General features: G+C 35.3%; 1 protein-coding gene across 3 annotated transcripts in view; it reads right to left on the bottom strand.

Annotated features, from left to right (window-relative positions):
• Positions 1–22,227, bottom strand: part of CSMD3 (CUB and Sushi multiple domains 3) — a 585,345-nt gene that overhangs the window by 309,507 nt on the left and 253,611 nt on the right. For all 3 annotated transcript variants that reach the window (XM_063423509.1, XM_063423591.1, XM_063423676.1), the window contains 2 exons: positions 15,676–15,800; positions 13,237–13,358 (listed from right to left, as the gene is read on the bottom strand). In XM_063423509.1, coding sequence (XP_063279579.1) covers positions 13,237–13,358; positions 15,676–15,800 — 247 coding nt within the window. The remainder of the gene's footprint in view (positions 1–13,236; positions 13,359–15,675; positions 15,801–22,227) is intronic.

Below are 22,227 nucleotides of genomic sequence, written 5' to 3'. Positions count from 1 at the left end.
ACTCAACTTTGAAAAGTTTTAAAACATACAAAGGAGAATGGTGTGTAACAGAGGCAAGTATATGTTCCTCAGAACTGCTTGTGAAGGGCAAGAGTAAAGATACAAAGTTGCACATACTTCTATATATGCATCTGTTATCCTGAGTCTTCCAATGCAAATGAACTCTAAAAATATTATAAAAACTCAGATGTATACATTTCACTCAGATGTAACATTTTCACTCTATAAAATGGAACATTCTACCACTAAAATAATGATGACATTTCTAAAGGTGTAATGAATCTTTTTCTTACAAGAGTAGTCAAGTATTAAGCTACAATATAGCTTAAATGAGCTATATATTACATAACATTAAGGAATAAATATAAATTAAAATATCCTTCCAAGAATGTAACATATCTAAGAACTGTTGTGTAACATAACAATAGTTTCATTGTTTCTTTTGCAGTTACATATTATATGAACAAAACATCATCCAAAATGAAACAGCCTAAACCGCAGAGCACCTGTGTCCCTTCCAATTTAATTAAATCTTTTAGTACCAGACAGGATGAGAAAAGTGAAGGGGAACAAAAGGCAGAAAACTTGGAGATTCACAGAACATTAGAGAAATCAAAGCTAGAAGATAAATGCTCATTATTATTACAGGGGATAAATTCTCACCAGTTGGAATGGATAGTCACTTTATTATTGAGTCCCCTTCTTGGAAATAGGATTCACCCTATTTAAGTGTAAACATCTACAGTGCAAACAACTATATTTGATGTAGACTTCTTCAAAAAAAGTGAAAAAACGTGCCTAGAGTGTAATCTGTTTCATCAAAAGGTAGATCATTCACATTAGATCAAGCACAGTTTAGAATTACCTATTACCCTTGTCTAGAGAGTGAGATTAGGCATTTATATGTGGATGTCTATGCTGAGGACAACTGAAAAGTATTTAAATTACATAAATTTATTATATTATAGTGTCATTTAGAATGCTTTGCTTTGGGGGAACAGTAGTTAAAAACAAATAGATAGTTCTACCTTGTCCTGAGAACAAATACATTAAATTACCAGCATAAAGAGATTATATTTTTATTTTTCATGTTATAGTTTTCTATTTGCATAGAAGTATGACATATTTTGCGGACTTGCATTCACAATAGGAGTTTCTGAGATTGATTAGTCAGAGCAATACTGCATCATACAGTACTTTCAGTATTTCCACAAAGGGAAATGAATGAGTGCAAACAAATCATTAAGCAAACTCATTTTCTTTTACTGAAGTTTCTGTTTATCATGTTCCAAACAGTAAAAACTGTTAGATAACTTTTATCTTGGGAGACAGAATATTAACCTCTAGGCAATTATTTCAGATTGGATTTTACTTTTTTTCCTTACATTAAATATCTTAATATTTGCAAATATTGTCTCATTCTACTTGTAAAAATTACTAGTAGTTGTACTTCAAGTTAACTTATTTTTATTAAGCTACTACAAAAATAGATTAAAATTTTGACCAAGACATTGAAGGAAACAGCTTATTAGTAACTAATTTTAACATGGTATAGAAATAGTATTTGTACCTAAAGACAGCAAGAGAACTTGAACATTCTAGGCATCCCTCTAGTACCAGGATAGTGGTTATTAGTCTACAAAATATCTATTTCTGCAGATATTATCTTGCAAAAACTCATTGTATGAATGATCTTAACATATTAGCAACAGCAAGAAATCCACTCACTGAAAAATATTCACAGGATGCCTATTTTCTCCATTTTTCACTGTTTACCCTAGCAGGAAAAAACTACCTAAAGACTCCTAATGGCATCTGGTTGCCTTTTTCACTTGTGGAACTGAAATTAGGCAAGGCAAAGAAAACACATCCTGTTTGTATCTGTGTCCTCATATGCCCTCAGGATAGTTAATTGCTTTTGTGCTGAGGATGTCTGAATACTTCCCAGTGAGAAAATGATGGGCATTTATATCTGATGGTACAAGCTAAGGAAATGCCGCTGTCTGATGGATCGGCTTTATTGCCATAATTTCCCACAGAATCACAGGTCCCTCCATCAAAATAATTGTGTTATCATGTATTTGATTATAGAAGAATAGTTTCAGACGAAAAATATATTGAATTAATAATTTATTATAAGACTTAAATGTCATTTTATTTAAATTATTTATACCAGGTATAATTTTATTTAATACTATTGCTACCATGGAGCAGCTAATCCTAGAAAACTAAGGACAAGAAAATCATCTGGAGTAGTCAGCATGGCTTTATGAAGGGGAAGTCATGCTTGACAAACTTTGATAGACTTTTGTAATTAAACGACTCGCCTGGTGGCCAAGAGAAAAGCAGTGGATATTGTCTACCTGGGCTTCAGGTAGGTCTCTGGCACTGTCAAGATATTTACAGAGAAGCTGCTGATGTGTGGGCTCAGCAGACAGCCAGGTGGATTGAAAACAGGGTGAAAGTCTGGCGTGAGAGGATGGTTATCAATCACACAAAGTCTGGTTAGGGGCCAGTGACCCAGGGTCAATATTGGGACAAGTCTTCCTTTACATCTTTAGAGGTTATCTGGATGATGGGGCAGAGTGTACTCTCAGCAAGTTTCCCACAACAATGAGAAGGGATTAGGGGTTAATAGACCAGAGGCTCATGCAGCTATGAAGAGGGACAACAACAGGCTGGAGAAATGGACCATTAGGAACCTCAAAAAGTTCAACAAAGGGAAGTGCAAAGTCAAGTCTCTGACATACCCCACATACCAGCACACAGTGGGGGCCGTCCAGCTGGAAAGCTGCTTTGCAGAACTGCAGATGGCTTTTGTTGGAGTTTTTTCCCCCCCATTTTACAGATATGGAGATGACTGGCCAGGACCATTATAAAGAGATAGTAATAGGTATAAGCAGGAAAAAATCAACTAATCTATAAAACTGATATGAAAAAATTACACTCATCTTTCCCTCACAAAACTATGCTTAGTGTCAGAGTGTACAAAAAAATGAAAAAAATATTCTCAAATAGCAAAACGATTGCAATCACAGGAAGGGACTGAGGACTTCAAATTAACTTGTCCCTGCTTTGGTTTTTCCTTTCAGTAGTTACTCAGAATTTGCACCCAGCATAGAAATGTGCCATTTTAATCTCCCAGAGGGTAAGCCATCTGTTCCAAAAGAAAGCAGAGAGGTCACTTACTGATGTCAGCCTAACCTGAATGGGCAGCCGCATATCTTGAAAGGGATGGAAACATGGGAATCATACTGTGACTTAAGTCTCAGTGCAAACCTTCAGTCTACACTCTGAATGTGTATTGGGTTTACAAGGTAAGATTTTGGGAGCGGAGGTACTGCAGGGTGAGGGGAAGGTGTTGATTTAGATTTGTTCTTATTTTAACTGTTCTATTCTGTTCTAATTGGGAGTTAACTTTATCGATTTCTCCAAGCTGAGTGTGCTTTGCATATGAAAGTAACTAGTGAGTGATCTCCCTCCCTGTCCTTATCTTCACCTGTGAGCTTTTTCTTCATGTTTTCTGCCCCTGTCCTATTGAGGAGGGAGCCTTACAGATCAGCCTGGAGGGCATCTGGCAGACAAGATTAGCACACCATAGAAGGCACATGAGCCTTTGAAGGAGTCCCTTTACAGAAAACAGAGAAACATACAAACAAACTACCATCAGTTCTATTTCCCAGTCTAATATCACAAAAAAGGTATATATTGAGCAGAACAATTTCCTGTAAAGATCACTCGCGAGAGCAACCAAGTGAACTCAACCATGGAGAAAAGCGACAAATCTCTGTGCCAAAAATTCATCAAACAAAAAAGACTGCGACATCTCAAGTGCTCACAGTGCAAGCACTGGAAATTTGCTATCAAAGTCTCTTAGTCATATACATATATCTTTTTAAAGTTCTAGCTTGGGTGTGGATATTCGTGATAAGCAAAAGTAAGAAAAGTATATTCAGAATTTGTGGGAGACATAACTGAAACCCAATTTAGGAACTTACAGAAAATCAAACAGAACTAAAATTCAAATCTGACATTTAATTTTACATAAAGTTTGGTCAGAAATTGGAGTTAATAGTTCCAGGTACAGTAAATAGAGGCAACAGCTAGAAATCAATATTGCTAGAAATCAATATCAATCAATGGCGCCAAGAGAAATAATTGTTTTTGCTGCAGCTATTGCAATAAGCACAATCTCACCCTTCCCCTTTTGGTCACTCATATTTTCAGTGTGAAAATTACTCCTATAGGATAGTAGGGAAAAAAGTTTACAATAATTAAGATAATGAACCAGTTCTGCTTTCATAATGAAGACCTATAGCAAAATTTCAGGATGGAATGACAAATCATTTATCCTTCTTCAACTGCACATACCTCCTGACTCCAAATTCTCTTATTCAGCAACTGAGTCTGTTCTCTCACAGCCAAACCTGTTAACTTCCTGTCACAGGAATAGCTGAATTCCCTACTATACTTTTATTCTGCTGAGAGAATCTCCCCTCTGTCCACATACATTTCTAAGATTTTTGTAACTGTAGTGTATATGTGACTCAGATATTTTAAATATACATTCAAATGTACATGAACAATATGGAAGAACAGTGTAGCCAACACTAAAAAGAAATTTATTGTGTTCTGTACAGAATGGAAATATATTTACACCTTCTAATTTCATATAAGATAAAAATGCATTATCTGCTATTGATAAATATATGAGCAACCTTTTTAATCTGCATGGATGAAGAACACGATTCTGGGTAAATAATGTAGTTTAGAGTGAGCTTAAATATGCTTATACTTTTTAATCATTTCACTGACTGTAACACCCACAGTCCAGCTTCATACTAGGCTTAGGAAAAGCCAAGTTTGAGGCATTTGTTTGCAAAAAGAGGTGCAGTGTGTTTCTTTCCAACAGACCTGACCAAAAGAAACTTCATGGAATGAGTCTTTGAATTCATTCTGAAGCACCCCGCCTGCTTGGGATTTATACTGTTAACCTAAGTAAATATGTATGGCAACTGGGTTTAGGCTTAACAGCAAGCTTAGGAAATGTTCCACTGACACTTTGGACATGGTTAACAAAATAACACAGCTGTGGAAAATTAAATGTAAATACTCAGCACTTTGCTGAATATTGTTTTGCTTATTTTTGGCCTAGCCTAGAAGCAAAAAACCTCAGAAATTGAAAGAATCATTTTTTTTGCAGGAAGAAAACAGCAACTTAATGACATGAGGAAGGAGGAAGGCAAGAATTGAATGTAAAAATATTTTTTTTAAAAAACCCCACTATTTTAATACAAAGTGATTAAATGACAACCATATTTAATATTATTTCAGCAATAGTTGCAAGTTATTCTCTCAGTATAATTCCCCAGACTTGCAGAAAATTACATGTGAGGAGTTTCCCAGATATTTTGAATTATTTAAACAGTTTCTCAGAAAGTAAAGGACTACAGCAATTGGAAATGTTATAAATTTTCAGGAAGCTCTACCATTTCAACAAAATTCAGCTTATAGATTTCTTAACAGAAAACTGACATCCACATAAAAATCCAACAAACCAAATGAACAAAAAACCCTCCAAAAACTAAAAAATCTTACAAAAAAAATCAAAAAAACGTGAAAGTCAAAATCAAAAGTCATCTATCTCCCAGATGTCAAGCATGTAATTCTAGATTTCAAAATTATTTCAAAATTCAGTAGATAAAAGGATAAGAATGTGAACACTGTCAAACTTTCAAAAACCTATATTCTAAAGAATACATTTTAAATAATGTATTTATGCAAGCAGTAAGGAGACTTTTATGATTGAAATACATTCAAGATAAAATTTAGAATATGGTTGTGACAAACAAAAGGTAACATACAGATAAAATTTCTTTTTTTAAATTCCTGTCATATAAAGTTAACAGAACCAGGACCTAGTTTTCTGATCCATCTAAATTTAGCAGTTAGCTCACATATTTAATTTCTTCTTACAATTCTGAAAAAAAACCAGCTTGATTTTTTTTTTAAAGGAACCTTTTTACTTTTTTTTCTCCTCCTTGATACTTGGTGGTGAATGATATGTGGTGTGAATGTGGCTGAGATCTGTCAGAAAGTCTGTCATTCTAGCACTGACATTTTCCACAGTGTTTCTGTCACCGTTGATTAGAAAAAAATCAGCAAGTATAATTCATAAGACTTGAACTCTGGTTAACTTTAGCCTCAAGTCAGATTGCACTGGTATTTTAGACAGGCATGAAATTAAAAATTCATAATTTTGTAGACCTTCCCTTTTTTTTTTTTTTTTTAATAAAACAATGAATGGAAACGTTTTAATTTTTTAGGAGAAAAGAAGTACAAAAAAATGCACTGGGGAGGAGATGGAAATTTTATCTTGAAAATACAGAGATTTACTATTAAAATTTAAACATAAAACTATCTGATTACCTAATTTCAGAATAAATTACTGTTAAAACATATCATGGTCCAGAACCTAACTGATGAGTTTATGCAATATTCCACAAGATGTTCAGGTATTATTTCCCTTACTAGATGTGAGAGATGAAATGAAATGGAACCCAAACTGGAAATTCGTGTTCCCATTTCTGTTCAGATATTCACAAGAACTTTTTCAAGGGACCCAGGGATTAATAATATGTGCATCACAGTTGAGGACAAGTAAAGAAGTTTAAATTTTGTTGCTTCTTCAAAGTTCCACATAAAGGTATGATTTCTTGAGTGTTCTTTCAGGTAGATCCCTGTAACTATACCTTTTTTATTTTTGATCAACAAAGCTTTTGTTGATTCCAGAGTAGCCATGGATAGAAGTGGCAACAATCACTTGTGTATATAAAACCCTGTATAGAAACTGTATTGAGGCAACCCAGAAATGGGAAAACTGTCCATGAATTTCCTCCATTATACACTGTTGGAGAAATCTTACATGTGCAGGTACTGATCTTCACAGAGAATTTCAACCACCCCTCCTAAGAGGGCAACAAAGCAAGGTACAAGCCATCAAGAAGCTTTAAAGAATATGTTGGTGTGCAGCCATAGATACTTCACTGTTGCAAGGTTATGTATCAATTGCCCATATTCACAGCTTTGAATATCATAGATTATAATTATTCTAATCATAATTTTAAATGTTGAAAAACTTAGTTGTTTTCTCTTAAATAGATCATCTCTAGAGAACAAGATCCTGATATAAAAAATAAGAATTCAAAAAACATGCACAAGAACCATGAGAATATGGGGGTCCCACTGATAACTTCAGATGTGTCAGTGCACCTTCATCAATGACTTTATTTTTGACTCCATACACATGACTATCCTTTCACAAACAATTTTTATTCTACTTTTCAGTAGTAAACTCACTGTCATCTCTGGTTATGTTTGAGGTTTTTAGTTATGACCCTACTCCACTGTCAACAAAGCTTGGGCATGAAAAGTATATCTGATTCACTGTATGAGGCAAGAGACCAACTCCAGTGCAGTACAAAGCTAAAGAGGCAGATAATTGACTGGGGAAAGATTTTTTTCATCTACATGGTGCTGTTATCGAACTTATATCTGAAATCATTTAGGGAGAAATTTAGCTAGATTCAGTCCAGGATAAAGCCATTTACACTAGAGTTAAAGAGCCTTTCAGGGTCTTTCATCTATTGAGTCTCCCTTAAAAGATTCTCAGTTTCTGAGCTATTTTGTTGCAAATGATGCAACAAGTAGCAGATCTGAAGTACCAGGATCCCTAAGTCATAGTAGTTCTCACAGCTGTCGTGTAGAATATTGTAAATATTGTCATGTTATAATGAATACCATCACATAATTTATTGTAGTCATTATAAAAAACAATGACAAATCTTCATTTATACATCAATGAGGTTTTTGACTTTAAGGTACAAACCATCATTAAAATTCACATTCAACATACAACCTTCACTGAGAGTAACAAAAAAACCCCAACTAATAAATAGAAGAAAAAAGGTTTCCTACATCAAATCCAAAAATAATATTATCACAACACAGAACAAAAGGACAAACTATAAAAAATCTGACCCTGGTTCTTCATAACAATTATGATACAAATTCTCCACTATCATTCTACTTCATAACACAGTTTAATACTTGTTTTACCCATTATTTCTCCCGATTATTATGTCTTCTAGCAGTCATACAAACCCACCAGTATTGTGTTCAGAACAGTAAGGCAATGTTAGCATGAATCAAAACTAAACACAATAAACTACTGATTATATAAGCAAAGACTTTATACATGCAAGCTCCTCAATGTATCATCAAAAGAAGTTGATCTAACTTGTAAAACAGATCTCATTTTTTTTTAACCTCAGCAAGTTAATGTTCTTCTAATTGGTGTTTTTCTGAAAACTATAAGCATATCTGAATGTTGTTCCAGATAACACTGTAAACCTTTTATCTATTCCTCAGTTTAAAAACTCCATAATTCCCGTGTATCTGCATTTCTTTGCAATATCAAAGAGTTATAATTATTCCAACCAATACCATGCAAGGAACAGTATTTTCTGGCTAATGCTGAAGCTATTATAATATAGCTCCTAGCACTACAATCTGCCCACGATGAATCCATCTCAGAGTATACTAATTTCAGTGGTATATTACAGAAGTTCAGAAACTGTGTCCAACTTATACTTTGAAATAAAATTACTTGCTTAACCTAACATTGCTTCTTTGCATTCTTATTACTGATATAATACTAATATACCACCAGCAAACAGGTATTTGTGGTTATGGCCTTATCTTAAAGTGCATATTTACTTTTAAATAAGTGACCTATTCTTATTACTATTTTCACACTACATCTTCAGAGTATTTAAATATTTAAAAGACAGATAAATATGCAAAGTGAACTAATTTAACTTTGGCTGGCTGTCAGATGCTCACCAAGTCACTCCATCACTACCCCTCAGCAGAACAGAATGAAAAAAATTGGATGAAAAAGTCCCTGGGTCAAAATAAGGACAGGGAGATTGCTCACTAAATACTATTAAGGGAAAAACAAATTCAATCTAGGGAGAATTAATTTTATTTACTAACAATTAAAAATAGAGTTGGAAAGTGACAAATAAGAACAAAACGAAACCCACCAACATCCCAACCCCTTTCTTCATTCCCAACCCCTTTCTTCATGGGCTCAAATTCCTCAAATTCACTTTTTTTGTTCCTGACTCTTCTACCTCCTCCTCTCTCCCAAAGTGGCAAAGGGGAATGTGAAATGGGGGCTGCAGTCAGTTTGTAACTCTTTGTCTGTGCTGCTCCTTCTTCCTCGTGCTCTTTCATGCTCCAGAGTTAAAAGCCCTCTCACTGGAAATAGTTCTTTGCACCCTTCCCCAGCACAGGTCTCTCTCACAGGCCAGAGCTCTTCAAAATCTATTTCAGGGTGTTCCTTCAGGCACACCCACCTCTTCAGGCATGTCCTGCACAGACTGCAGGTGGATGTCTGCTCCACCATGGACCTGTACAAGCTGTAAGGGACAACCTGCATCAATTACACTCCCCAGAGACTCTAGGGGAATCCCTGCTCCAGCACATGGAGCACCTTTTCCACTCCTTCTGCTCTGCCTGTGGGGTCAATTCTCTTGGGTATTCTCATTCATCTCCTTCAGCTGCTGTTGTACAGCTTTTTTTGCCCTTAAATATGGTTTTCAAATACTCAAATAAATTATCACAGAGGTGTCACCAGCTTGCCTGATTTGCTTAGCTGTGTCCTTAGTGGATCTGTCTTGGAGCCAGCTAGAATGGTCTCCATCTGATAAGGGGGCAACTTCTGATCTCTCCCTAGAGAAGTCACCCTTACAGCCATCCCTGCTACTGAAACTTTGCTTTTTAAATAAAATCAAAATGCATGGACTGACCAAATCCAACTGAAGCATGCACATACTGAAGTATTTCACTGAACTTAAGAGGTTAAACCTGTGAGTTCTTGTGGCAGTGTGTTAATTTAATCGGTTAGGCTTTCTATACTTTTGTACTTGTTGGGTTCCCTGTATCCCACCCCTCGATTGTTCCTTTGTTCACATGACTCACATGACTCCGGCACCTGCCATGTGACACACGGTTAGCTGCCTGTCATTTCTCCTGCCTTTGTAAATCCCTCCTATTTTTCCCCTGATTAGTCCAAGCGATGTTCTATTACACCCATATCCCCTGGCAACCTGCCCCGGTTGGCTGACAGTGGCTGGCCACCCCCTTTGTCCCCCCTCCAAATCCTTCGGACAAAAACCCCCCGCACCCCTCTCCCCCCGAGCAGTTTCGGGCTGAGGAGGTGTTTGCAATAAACCCTCTGTTCGTCTGAAATTGTTTCCTCCTTTCTTTCCACTGCCCGTCGGATCTCCATCGCTCGCATAAGCCTCTGCCAGGCAAAGAACCCACGGGAGTCAGTACTGCTTGTGAGCTTGCAGACTGACCCCATAACACTCTGTCGCTGTGTCTGGGCCAGCGGTGACAGAGCCCGTTGGCTCTCTGTGAGCACACCGACGGAAGTTCTGATCCCAAATAATAAAACTGTGTATTCTTATATGGTGTTATCATTCAGGTACTAGGATAGTTTTCATATGGTCATATGGTATTTTGCAGTATTTAGTTTCAGAAAAAAAAAATCAGTGTAGAATACCAGTTAAACACACTTTATTCGAACTATAGCAGGAATGACCTCTGAATAAAGAAAAGGGCAACTTTATTTTCATTAGAATATGAATTTTTATATATGGAATAACTTGTTCTTTCAAGTGTTTTGAGAGACAGGAAAACAATTGCACCTGCCTAGTACCTACAAAATAGGCAGCTACTGGAGAGAGTGCAGTGAAGGGGCACTAAGAAGATTAAGGGATTGGAACTTCTTTCATATAAGGTTGAGACAGCTGGGCTTCTTACCCTAAAGAAGAAGAGGATCACTGAATCCCAATGTCTACAAACTCCTGATGTGAGGATGTAAAGAAGATGAAACCAAACTCTTTCCAGTGGTGCCCAGGACAGGACTGGAGGCAATGGGCACAGATTAAAATACAGGAGGTTCTTTCTGAACATCAGAAAACAGTTTTTCCCTCTGGGTGTGAGTGAGCACTAGCTCTGATTGCCCAGAGAGGTTATGGTGTCACCATCTTCTGAGATATTCAAGACTGTCTGGGCAGCTGCCTCGAGGTGGCTCTGCTTGAGCAGTGGAGCTCAACCACAGAATTTCTGGAGGGTTGTTCCAACCTCAGTCACTCTGTAACTGTCAGCCACAGTGAAAACCAGAGACAAAGCATTTGTTCAGTTAATTTTCTGCAGTTCTTAAAATGCAGAAACTGGAAATTTGTAAGGAAAATAATATGGAGGAATAATGTTTTTTGATTATTTCTATAAAAATATTTTGGTAAAAATGAAGTTCTGGGGTTTTGAAGCTAGCACTGCGTCACCACCTTGTGAATTGGCAGGGAGGGAGGAGGAAGGCAGAAGTAAGACATGAATACCACCAGTGGAATGTGATCTTTAACCATCTCCAAGTCATTAACATCTTAAACTTGCAGTCACCTGTGATTTGCCAATAAATAGTTACCAGTTTGTGAGCTCAAGGATTTGCTTCTACCTATGGTAGGATCTCTAATTTTTTTTTTTTTTTTTTTTTTTTTTTTTTTTTTTTTTTTTTTTTTTTTTGTGTGTTTGTTTTTTTGTTGTTATGTAGACATGCCTGTGGTGCATTTAAGAAAGGAAACCATTTTATGCAAAATATGGCCTTATGAGACTTAAATTCATTCAAATGCTCACTGGAAATTTTCAGGCCATTTAGAGAACTTGTTCAAAGTGTGGTTCAAAGTGTTCAAAATGTGTTTCATTTCCTCAAACAGTAAGAAACTAAATTCCCTCAGCTGGCACACTTCACAAAACTTTCAGGAATTCTAGATGTGTATACAGATTTCATCTTGCTCACAAATAGTTTTTAATTAAAGAAATAAAAAAATGAAAATTCTTTGGTATGAGAAATGGATCTTAAATATTGTTTTTGAATTTTTTACTCATCTGTAGAACAGAGATTGAATCATTTTTCAAGAACTCTTGACTTTTTTTTTATGACCTATAAATTGGATAAATTTGATTAGCAGTTCTTGGAACCAGGATCAAACAAACAAACTACCTCCCCCCTCACAACACATTTATAATTTTCATTGTCAAATTCTAATTAGTTTCGTAAGTACCCATTTTTTTCCTACCAAAGCGGAACATAAGGATGGCTTCCACACAGGACTTCGTAAAATTAGAGTGAAAAATACACCAGTGTAGTTAAATGGTTTCTGAAATTTTGAAAATAGTCAGCTTTTCATTGGATCTTCTGATGAATTGAGGTGCAAAGGAATGGGCCTTATAGGCCTGTCTGATTAGTTAATGGAGTGTGATGCAGATGGCAATATAAAACAGAATTTAGAGGTAAAATATACCCCTGTACCAGAAAACACAGCTGATAATAGTCTTTTATAAAACATTCTTGAGCTGCACAGCTAATTTATGCTTTATTACTTCTAAACAAGTCCATTACATTCTGTTCACACAAAATGATACACCTGGAAATAGAATATAGCCATTGCTGCCAGGTGTCTAGTTCTTGAAATTAAAAACAACTGGAGTCATAACTTAGCTTTATTGCTCTACTTTGACTCATCTGACATTATCAGAACTCTCAGTACTTTGTGCTTTGAAGTGTAGGTATGAATTACATGGGATTTTAATACAGTGGTTTAGACAATGGAATAACCATGTTCAGAACAGTTCTTCATGAAGGGGAAGTGAATTGAAGAAATTCAGTGATTTCTCACACAGTTGAAGGCCAAACATGATATAAACAGTCTTATACACAAAGTAGCTCTTCTGCTTATAACACAATACTTGTGGGTCCATGAAACTGCCTCATACCATTGGATAGCTGCTTCTCGGAATTAAGTTAGAGAATCACATAAAAACATGATAGTATCTACTTGGCATACAAAAAGTAAAACACTCTTAGGGGAAACAAGAGGTTTTATCATCTGTCCATACTACTCTGGTATCAGACATTTCTTAAAAATATCCGAAATGCACCTAGTACAAAACCTGGACTGTAGAGATTAATCATATAAGTGAAAAATATTATGGTCTATGTGTGCTTTTGTTTGGTTGGTTTAGGGTTGGAGGGGGTAGAGCTGAGTGGAAGGGTTGGTTTGTTTTGTGGGGTTTTTTTAAGAAAAGCCAGAATATAAAACTTACCTTATTAGTATTGATAGCTGTGATGACCCACACACACTGAGCATTGCTGTCATACTGAAATGGAAAATTGGGTGATGAGAATGTGCCTCCAGGTCCCTGAAGGTTGGATCCACAAGTTTTGACTGCAAAAAGAAAGTTCATCTTTAAATTCATACAGAAAATACATGTAGCAGATTCATAAACCAATCTCTAACTTACTCTAATCAAGATACGAAGAATTAAAATACCATTGAACAAAAACAGAACCACCTCTTACAACAGAATAGAACATTCAAGTTTAATTATTCTAAGAAAATAAAATAGACCTTCTCTTGTGTCTAAGCTAATAATCTTAAAAAAAATGAAAGTATTTGGAGAAAAACAGTAACTACAGTAACAGAAAATGCTGTATTTATTTTTAAAATTCTTCAAGGACTAACTTATGCCATCTTCACTAATGACTTGAAAGACAAATTTAAATAGATCAGAATAGATTTTTAAAAAGACTACTTTTATCACTGTGCCTATGTGCTTTTTTTTTTTGTGCATATGTGTTGGTGCATGGCATGTCAGCATTTTTTTTCAACTATAACCCCTGTACAACCCATTGAAGCAATGGCCAAAGCACTGAAAAGTTTAAAGAAAGCTTGTAAAAGTTAGACTAACACAAAACAGTGTTATCTATTTCTAAAGATTACAAAGGGTATTTATTTTCAAATCAAAGTCTGTATGGTTATTTACAATAGCATGCACAGTACTATTTACATTAGTCAGGTTAAAAAAAAATCTTATTTACATAGCTTGCATCTCTGTCACACATAATACAAAGAATATAAACTGTGTCCTTTGTGCTTTCAAATGACACTTTCAAGGCACTAAATTCCTGGTCTGTTGACATCAATAACACTTTTATTGTTCTTTCCTTGATATTCAGATCTTTGCAGAATGCTCTACTAGTTAACTTTTCCTGTATGAAGATGTAAAATGGACAAGAAACCTCAAGTAAACATGAGCCTATCCTATTTCTCCAGTGATTATTACAACACCACATAAACTGCAAAAGGTAAAGAACTATTTCTTCCACTGTATTCTGACAGATCATCTTGTATAATTGTATAAAAAGATTGACACAGATATGTGAAATAATCCTAGAGTTGCGTTGCACTTTCACAAAGCACGTTTATTTGATCAATACTAAACACAGGAAGATTCAGCTGCTGCTGGATGAAGGCTTGTTCCTCCCCTCACATTAGCCTCTAGAAAGAATGTCTCTTTTGCACCACTCTCAAAGGAACAATACTCTGGTGATGAGTGTGTTCAAAGTTACACTGGATGCCTGGAAAGAAGTAGAGGTAAACAGGTGAGAGGAAGGCTTCCCATTTGGAAGGCTTCCCATTTAGGATCAGTAGCTGAGGACATTAGGGTCACGAGTGAGACTAATGCCAAGCATGGCTATTTGTCTATATATTTAATATGAAATTGTATTAATCCGTGCAGCTTGTATCTGTATGTGGGAAGTAAGTCAGGAGGGGAAAAATAGTGAGTGTTCTAGAAAATTCGCTTTTCCATCTGAACATGTGAGTCCATCCTTTGGGGCACTGGGATGTAAAGCCCAGCTCCTTTGCCTGTGTGCTGCAAAAGAATTGTGAGCTCTGTTTGCTGCCTTTTCATGGTGTAGCCACACAGCAAAGGTCTCAAAGGAACCATGTTGTTCTACGTGGAATGAAATCTAAGTCTTTGACCCTCGATGTCTATTATTTACACTGATTTGAAATATTCCTCACAGACACTTGCTTTCAGTATTTTAAATGTGAAATCCAGAAAAAACCCTATTGTAGTTAGGACAATTTCTCAGTATTTATGCTCACTAATATTTTTATTACATATATTAATATCTAATATGTACCTACACACTAATATTTTCATTCCTTGATTCAGGTATTCATCATACTGCTTGCCATTGCATTAGGTCCTCAAATATTTTCAGCAAAATTCCTTTGTGGTTTTCTTCTACAGAATTTTTTTGCCCTTTATCCATTTGCTCAGGGTCAAAACCAATTGTAGACTTGCTTCTCCACTACTTATCTATTATAAATTCAAGAATTTCTTATCTGTTTATAGAATATGTAATGAAGAAGCTTCATGAACTACTGATTTTATATTAAATCACTGCAATTTTTATATCCGTCTTGATAAGTCCCAATACTTAATGTGTGATAGGTTTTGGTCAGCTCCTTATAAAGCAAAATTCATAATGTAAGTAGCCTAGTTAAACAAGCATACTGAAATACAAAGTTCATGTTAAACAAAACAGCATAGGTGAATCCTTTTTTATTTAGAAAGTGGGCACACTAGGATTAAAAATTTCAGGTACTTACAAAAAATTTAATAGGTTGGCTGTCAAACAATGGATAGATGCCAAATGGAATAGTCACTGTGAGGGTAAGAATTTCTGTTTACCTTTACACACAGGTCTATGATCACTCCATGCAGCAAAAACTTCAGCGATCCTCTGACAGGTGATACTTTTGGAACCTTGTAACACATAATCTTCATCACAGGAGAACTGTACTGTTGCTCCCAAGCTAAAATCAAACAATGACATAAAAAGAAGCATTTTTTAAACAAATAGATAGCAGTCCATTTTTTCCGTTCCTTTAGATAAGATAGTCTTGACAAACAATACAAATATGTAATTCATGAATTTCTTCTCTCGGTAGTAAAAGGTTGAAGGCTACGTACCAGCCTGATATTGCACAATGTTCAGTCCTCTCTGGACCTAGTTTGGCTGGAGCAGGTTTACCTCTTTTAACAGTCGTTTGGAGGTCAAGTGACTATTTTCTGACCTAACTTCAGATCTCCATATAGTAAAAATTTGACAAACCTAGATACTGTGTAACTAAAAGTAGTTATTTATGTTAATTGAAGCTAGGAAAGAATGTGAAAGCAGTATAAGGAAATCACCCAAAAGGAAAGTCAAAAGATCAACTACAAGACTGAAAAAGAAATCCCCATTACCAACATTTTATTTCTCCTGGTGAAGACATCTGGATATAAATAATATGCTGTGAATATCTCTCTCCTGATTCTTCTTGAGGAAATCTAGTGCTTTTGAATTTAGATCTGGGAGGCATTGGAAGCAGGAGCACAATACCAGAGAAAAGGCCTAGATATTAATAAAGTTTCTTGTACTTAAAAAGTAGTATATTTTTAATAAGAGTATCCTATACTAATTTGAATTATTTTAAAATACTAGTTATAGCATTGTTTTACATTTTGATTAGTAAGTTAAGATTTTAATAAGCTTGCAGTGAAGTCAACTTCATAGAAGTGGTCTCTGTACACTTGCCACTAACAAGAGTCTGAATGTAAGATCTAGATAATGGAAGTTACAAGGTGAATATGAGGATTTGCTCATTTAACTGTCTTACGTTTCTCAAATTAGTAAAAGAAAAGAAAAGATTTCTAAAAACATATTTCCAGGTGTTTAGCTGTGATTATTCATGGAGTTGTAATGCTGGCTTGAAAAGGTTTTGTACTTTTCCATATGAATCTGACATCTGGTGCTGGAAACAGCACAGGACCAAACAAGATATAAGTCCAGAAAAAACTTTTTTGGTTGTTTTTTGTTTTGTGTTTGTTTGTTTGGGTTATTTTTTTGTTGGTTGTTGGTTTTTTGAAAGTTTTTTGGTTGTTGTTTGTTAAGTTTTTCTGAGAGGAGGCTTGGCACAGGGGGAAAGAGGGAAAAGGGAGATTCAGTTTTGAAAAGTTGAATAAATCAATACATAAATTCATGAGACAATTCTTTTCCTTTAATATCACTATTGTTTCAAATCCTGATTACAGCTGAAAATAGCCAATACATCAGGCCTTTCTCTGACATTATTATCTTACACTTCATAACTTCGCCTGCTGTTTTTAAAGGCTTTTCTGTCACAGCTGCAAAGTGTAAAATGTTGTATACATACACATGACCTACAAGATCTTGGCTACACTGTGAATGCAGTTCTCTGAGTATTTTAAGGTTAAATGTGCAGTAACTCCCTAAGAGTTTGCTATAGCAGCCTTCCTGTATAATATTGTAAGCCATGTAGTTATGTGACCCTCCTTGGATGACATTTTCCTGTCTTTGACACATTACATACTGGTAAAAAAAAATGGTTCATAAATCTCCCTAAGCAAAGTGTCAATATTTACTTGGCTGGAATCTTCATATCTGCATTTTATCCCACAAGGTATGACATTCATTTTTGCCAAAAGACATACTAAAATTAATTTTTATTTGAAGGGTTTGGCTTGCAAAGAACAAGGTCTGTTTTTCTTTCCTTATAGGTAGCCATTTTAGTGCTGAAATTCTTCAATTCACAAAGGCAGAGAGGAAAATAACAAGGCTGAGCACACATTCCAGAGAATAATTTTTGTTAGGTAATCTATTCAAATGCATCTATGATGAAAAAAGCTACTAAAGAAGATTGATACTTAACAGAAGAAGAGTTGACTTAAGGAAGTTAGAAATGTTAGACATTTGAAAAGGAATGGAGTCAGCACAAAACAGGTGATGAAATTTAGACCTTACAGAGACACAGGTACTAAGAAAATGAGGACATGAAAGATGATACAGTCACCTGAATAGACATTTCAGAAAAGGATGATTTGATAGTGGGTAACAGCTCTATAAACTGTTCCAAAAGAGTTTCTGTTTGAATAAAAATGTTTGTAAAGGAATGGGATAAAGAATAGCTGCTCCCATCTAAAAAGGATATATAAAATTGAAAAACTGGAAAAAAAAGTAAACATAATGTAAAAACCCTTCCAATGTAAGGATAAAAACTTTTATAGGCAACTGAGGAAAAAGAGCCACTGGGCAGATCATAGAGTTGGAGAATATTTAAAAACTGTGAAGCACAAGGATTATCTACAACTAATGTAAACAATTATGCACAGCTGCTACAAGGGACTACAGGGTTAGGAAAGTTCAAAAGGTAGCAATTGGGAAGACAAGAATATCTTTCTCAAGATTAGATTTTCGTAATTATCTCCTTCAGACAGTCATGTTGAGACAATCCAAGCATCTTTATTATTAGGAAAAAAAAAAGGAACACTTGAAGAAAAATAACATGGAAATATATTTCCTTTAACTATCCATGGACTGATTTAAAGATGAAATGCCAAGTAGAATGTACACCATTTTCAAATAAAATTAAACTCCTGGTAAAAAAAAAATGACAGGAAAAAAATCCCAGAGATCTGAATGATTATGAAGACTGTACAAATATGATAATTATTTCTATTATCTACAAAAGTATAAATAATAATCACATTATGAAGTCCACTTTACTTGTCCAAATCAGTATGGTATTTAGTGGTATATGACTATAAGTATGTGACTGGACTCATAAACATAGTGAGACTGGATAATTTACAAAATCTGTGACATATATTCTGTGTGAGTGAGACCTACTAAGGGCAATTAGATAAGCAGATGATAAAGTACCAGTCTGAGAAAGAAAATGGAAGAGTAGGAGATCAGTTCCTATGGAAGATCAACTAAAAGAGACAATAATAGATAGCTTGTCAAGAAAATGTTAAGAAAATTAGTCTCTCAGGAACTTAAAAGCATAGTAAAGATTACCATTTTTTAAAATATTTTTGCTGTTATTATCTATCTATACACTCTTAAAAATGGAAATTCTTTCAATTCTTTACAATTTTCTAGTATCAGAGAATCACAGAATCATAGAATATTCTTAGTTGGAAGGTATGCACAAGTATCATGGAGTCCAACTCTTAAGTGAATGGGTCACACAGTGATCAAAGTAAAGACTCTTTCTTTGTTTCTGATGATGATATATTTTTTACAATACCTTTAATCTGTGACCAGGAAGAATTCAGTTAGAAATTCATTTTTCTGTAAAAGAGGTTTGATAACTTGAGTACAAAAGTGTAAATTGTCACTTTCCCTCCATTGGAGAGTGCATGAGGCACACAAGGTGAATATGATCAAGTAAGGTTTTAAGTTTTTATTTTTTATTTTCTTTTTCTTTGACAGAATCTCAAATGATGGAAGGATTGTGTTATAGGACAAAGAGAGATCCTTGATAGGATAAAATTGATGACATCTATTACATATCCCAAGGTACTGTAGGAGGGCATGAGAGAGATATGATCTCAGCCTTCTGGTATGTTAGAGAACTAAAAATCATGAAATGAAAAAATCAGACTGTGGAAGCTGGTTTTAGGAGAACCTCTGAACTGTGGTCAGGTGTTAGTTTAGAGAAAACTGGAAGAGTAGTACAAAAACAGATTGTGGGGACAAATGACCAAAAATAGTATGGTGGTTTGATAAGGACGGTTTGATTTCCTCACTTACATTTGATCCAAACTGCTTACTAGATAAAGACCTCTAAAAATGTGAGGAGACTATTTCTGCTTTGTAAATTTGAAGAGAATTTAAGCATGATATAGCTATGAAGTTGTTCATTGTTGTATACACTATAGATATACATCACCAAGAAAAGAAAAATCTCAAGGATAGTATGAACACCTCAAAAAAATTTCAGAAGCAGAACATATTAATATAAAAAATTGTCTGTGGGTGCAGACAATGGCCATTTAATTCAGTATGATAACACTGAAAGCCATGAAAGGTTAATGCTCAGAGAAAATCTTTACAATACCAGAACAATTTATAGTGCATCTTCTGATAATTTGTGATTAATGAGCTTTCTGAACTGGATCTACTAATTAGACTTTTTGAACGAGACCCTAGCTAAAGCTAAGACTGGTAAGACACACTGGTAAGCAAAAAAAATTTTATTTGGGTATTTTAGTCACAAAAGCAAGTGGGTTCACTTGTAAATGGATGAAGCAGTCTTGTGGTGCTGAAATCAATTATGGAGAAGGCAGAAGCACTAAATGCCTTCTCTGCATCAATTTCTACAGCAGATGTGCTCCTAGGTATCTGAATTTAAGAACAAAATTTGTGAACAGGGACAGCAAATACTGGGAAACAACAGGTAAAAGAGGCATTGACCCCCTTTTCAAGGGCAGGTAGGTGAGAGCTTTCACCAAAGGCTGCTGAAAAATCTGACTGAGTCTGTGCAAGGTGGATATCATCCATGAAAAACTATGATGAGATGTTCTGACTGACTGTATAAAGGCTAATAATACATGAACTTCTTAAAAGGGCAAGGAGATGCTAGGAATCTCATATTGATCTCGGGAAAGAACATGGGCTCTAGTAAAGCATGAACTAGAAATCAAGAGCATGTACACAAATTTACCAAAGCTGAATTATATTTTATCAACTTCATTGTCTTCTATGACAAAATGACTGGTTACATGGCCCAGTGGTAGATGTAGCAGTGCTCAGTGTAACTGTGCTCAACATCAGCAACTTTCTGAGAGCACCTTCTACAGCAGTGTGTTCTGAGAGCTGACAAAATACGCACTGAAAACATATATATTCAAAATTGGCCTGGCAGCTGTGCTTAAAGAGTAGGAATCAGTCGCTTCAAATTCAGCTGGTGGACAGTAACAACCTGAGCATTAGGAAATCAACATACGGTCTGATGCTGTGTAATATCTTCATCCTCAGCATTGATGAGGAGATAGGATTTTTGGATCCATATATTCATGGATCAAACTAAAGTAGGAAAAGTAGCTGATACATTGAAAAGCAGACCTTCAATCCAGAAGCCTGACAAAGTCCAGCAGTGGGCAAACAGAAACCTCACGAAACTCCACAAGTAGAGATACAACGTTCTGCACTATTGATCAGTAACATGTTCTCATCCTGAATAAAACAAACTACATACTTAACAATGCTAGAAGTGGTGGCAGTAGATCAAGTGAAATTGTTACTCAGCTGGTGAAGCTGTATCTGAAATATTAAGCCCATTGTTTTGCCCCCCACTTCAGGAGAGAGACGTAAAAACTCAAGACTTTGGAGATTAGTCAGAGGCTTAAAGCACCTGATCTACAGTAAAAAGTTAAGGCAGCTAGGCTTAATTAGTCCGACAAAGAGAAAGCTAAAGTACTATCTAATAGCAGAACATAATTTCAGGAGCCATTACAAAGATAATGAAGCTAAACTTTTCTAAATATGCCAGATAATAGACAATGGACAGTTTGGAAGATTCAGATTTTACTTTACAAGAAATTTCCTTCAATAAGGGAGAGCGGAGCTGGAACAGCATACTCAAACTCTTGTGAAATCTATAATCGTGGGAGTTTTCAGGATTGGCTAAACAGAGCCAGAGCTGGTCTGACTAGTCCTGCTTTGGGCAGGAGGATGGACTGGATGCCCTCTGAAGGACCCTTCCAATCAATATTTTTATGACTCACATAAACTGCTTAATTTGTCCTGAATTAATGCAAAGCCTTTGCATATATAACATAATGTTCTAAGACAGTTCATAACTCCAAAAATAAATGCTTGACCTGAGTGTCTCCCAGTTACTTTACCTGCAAATTTCTGTTTCTAATCAGACAAAAGATGATTGCCATTAGGTTTGCATTTTCATGCAAACTAACCAAAACCCCAAACTTTGGATATAGGTTTATTAGGAAAAATGTATGAATAAATATTAAATAAGGAACTTACTATACTAAATTTAAAAAAAAAATCATATCTTTCTTTAAAGTTTTCATCATTTGCCTCAGATTTGGGATTTCTCTTTAAAAACAGAAACCAAATGCAGTAACGAGTCCAAAATGAACTATAGAACCTCTAAAAGATGAGAAAGAGCAAGTTTAAAATTTTGAACTTCATATGAAGTTTATATTTAACAGTATTATTTTAATAGTTGGCATTTGTGTAACAAACTGCCTCATTCTATGTTCTTTTCCTCAATTATTTGATTTTTTAAAAATTATTGTTGAAAAAGAATCATTTACACAAGGAATCAAAACCATCTTTCTGATGTGTTATTCGGTTCATGCCTGCAACTGAACAGTTTTGAGAGAGGACACCTTTTTAGCCATAGAAGAAAATGTACAGCCAGAAACAAT

This window comes from Prinia subflava, chromosome 1 (assembly GCF_021018805.1).
Source record: "Prinia subflava isolate CZ2003 ecotype Zambia chromosome 1, Cam_Psub_1.2, whole genome shotgun sequence".
NCBI classification, from domain to species: domain Eukaryota; kingdom Metazoa; phylum Chordata; class Aves; order Passeriformes; family Cisticolidae; genus Prinia; species Prinia subflava.
The sequence above is the reverse complement of the archived record's forward strand: the minus strand, read 5'-3'. Positions and strand labels throughout refer to the sequence as shown.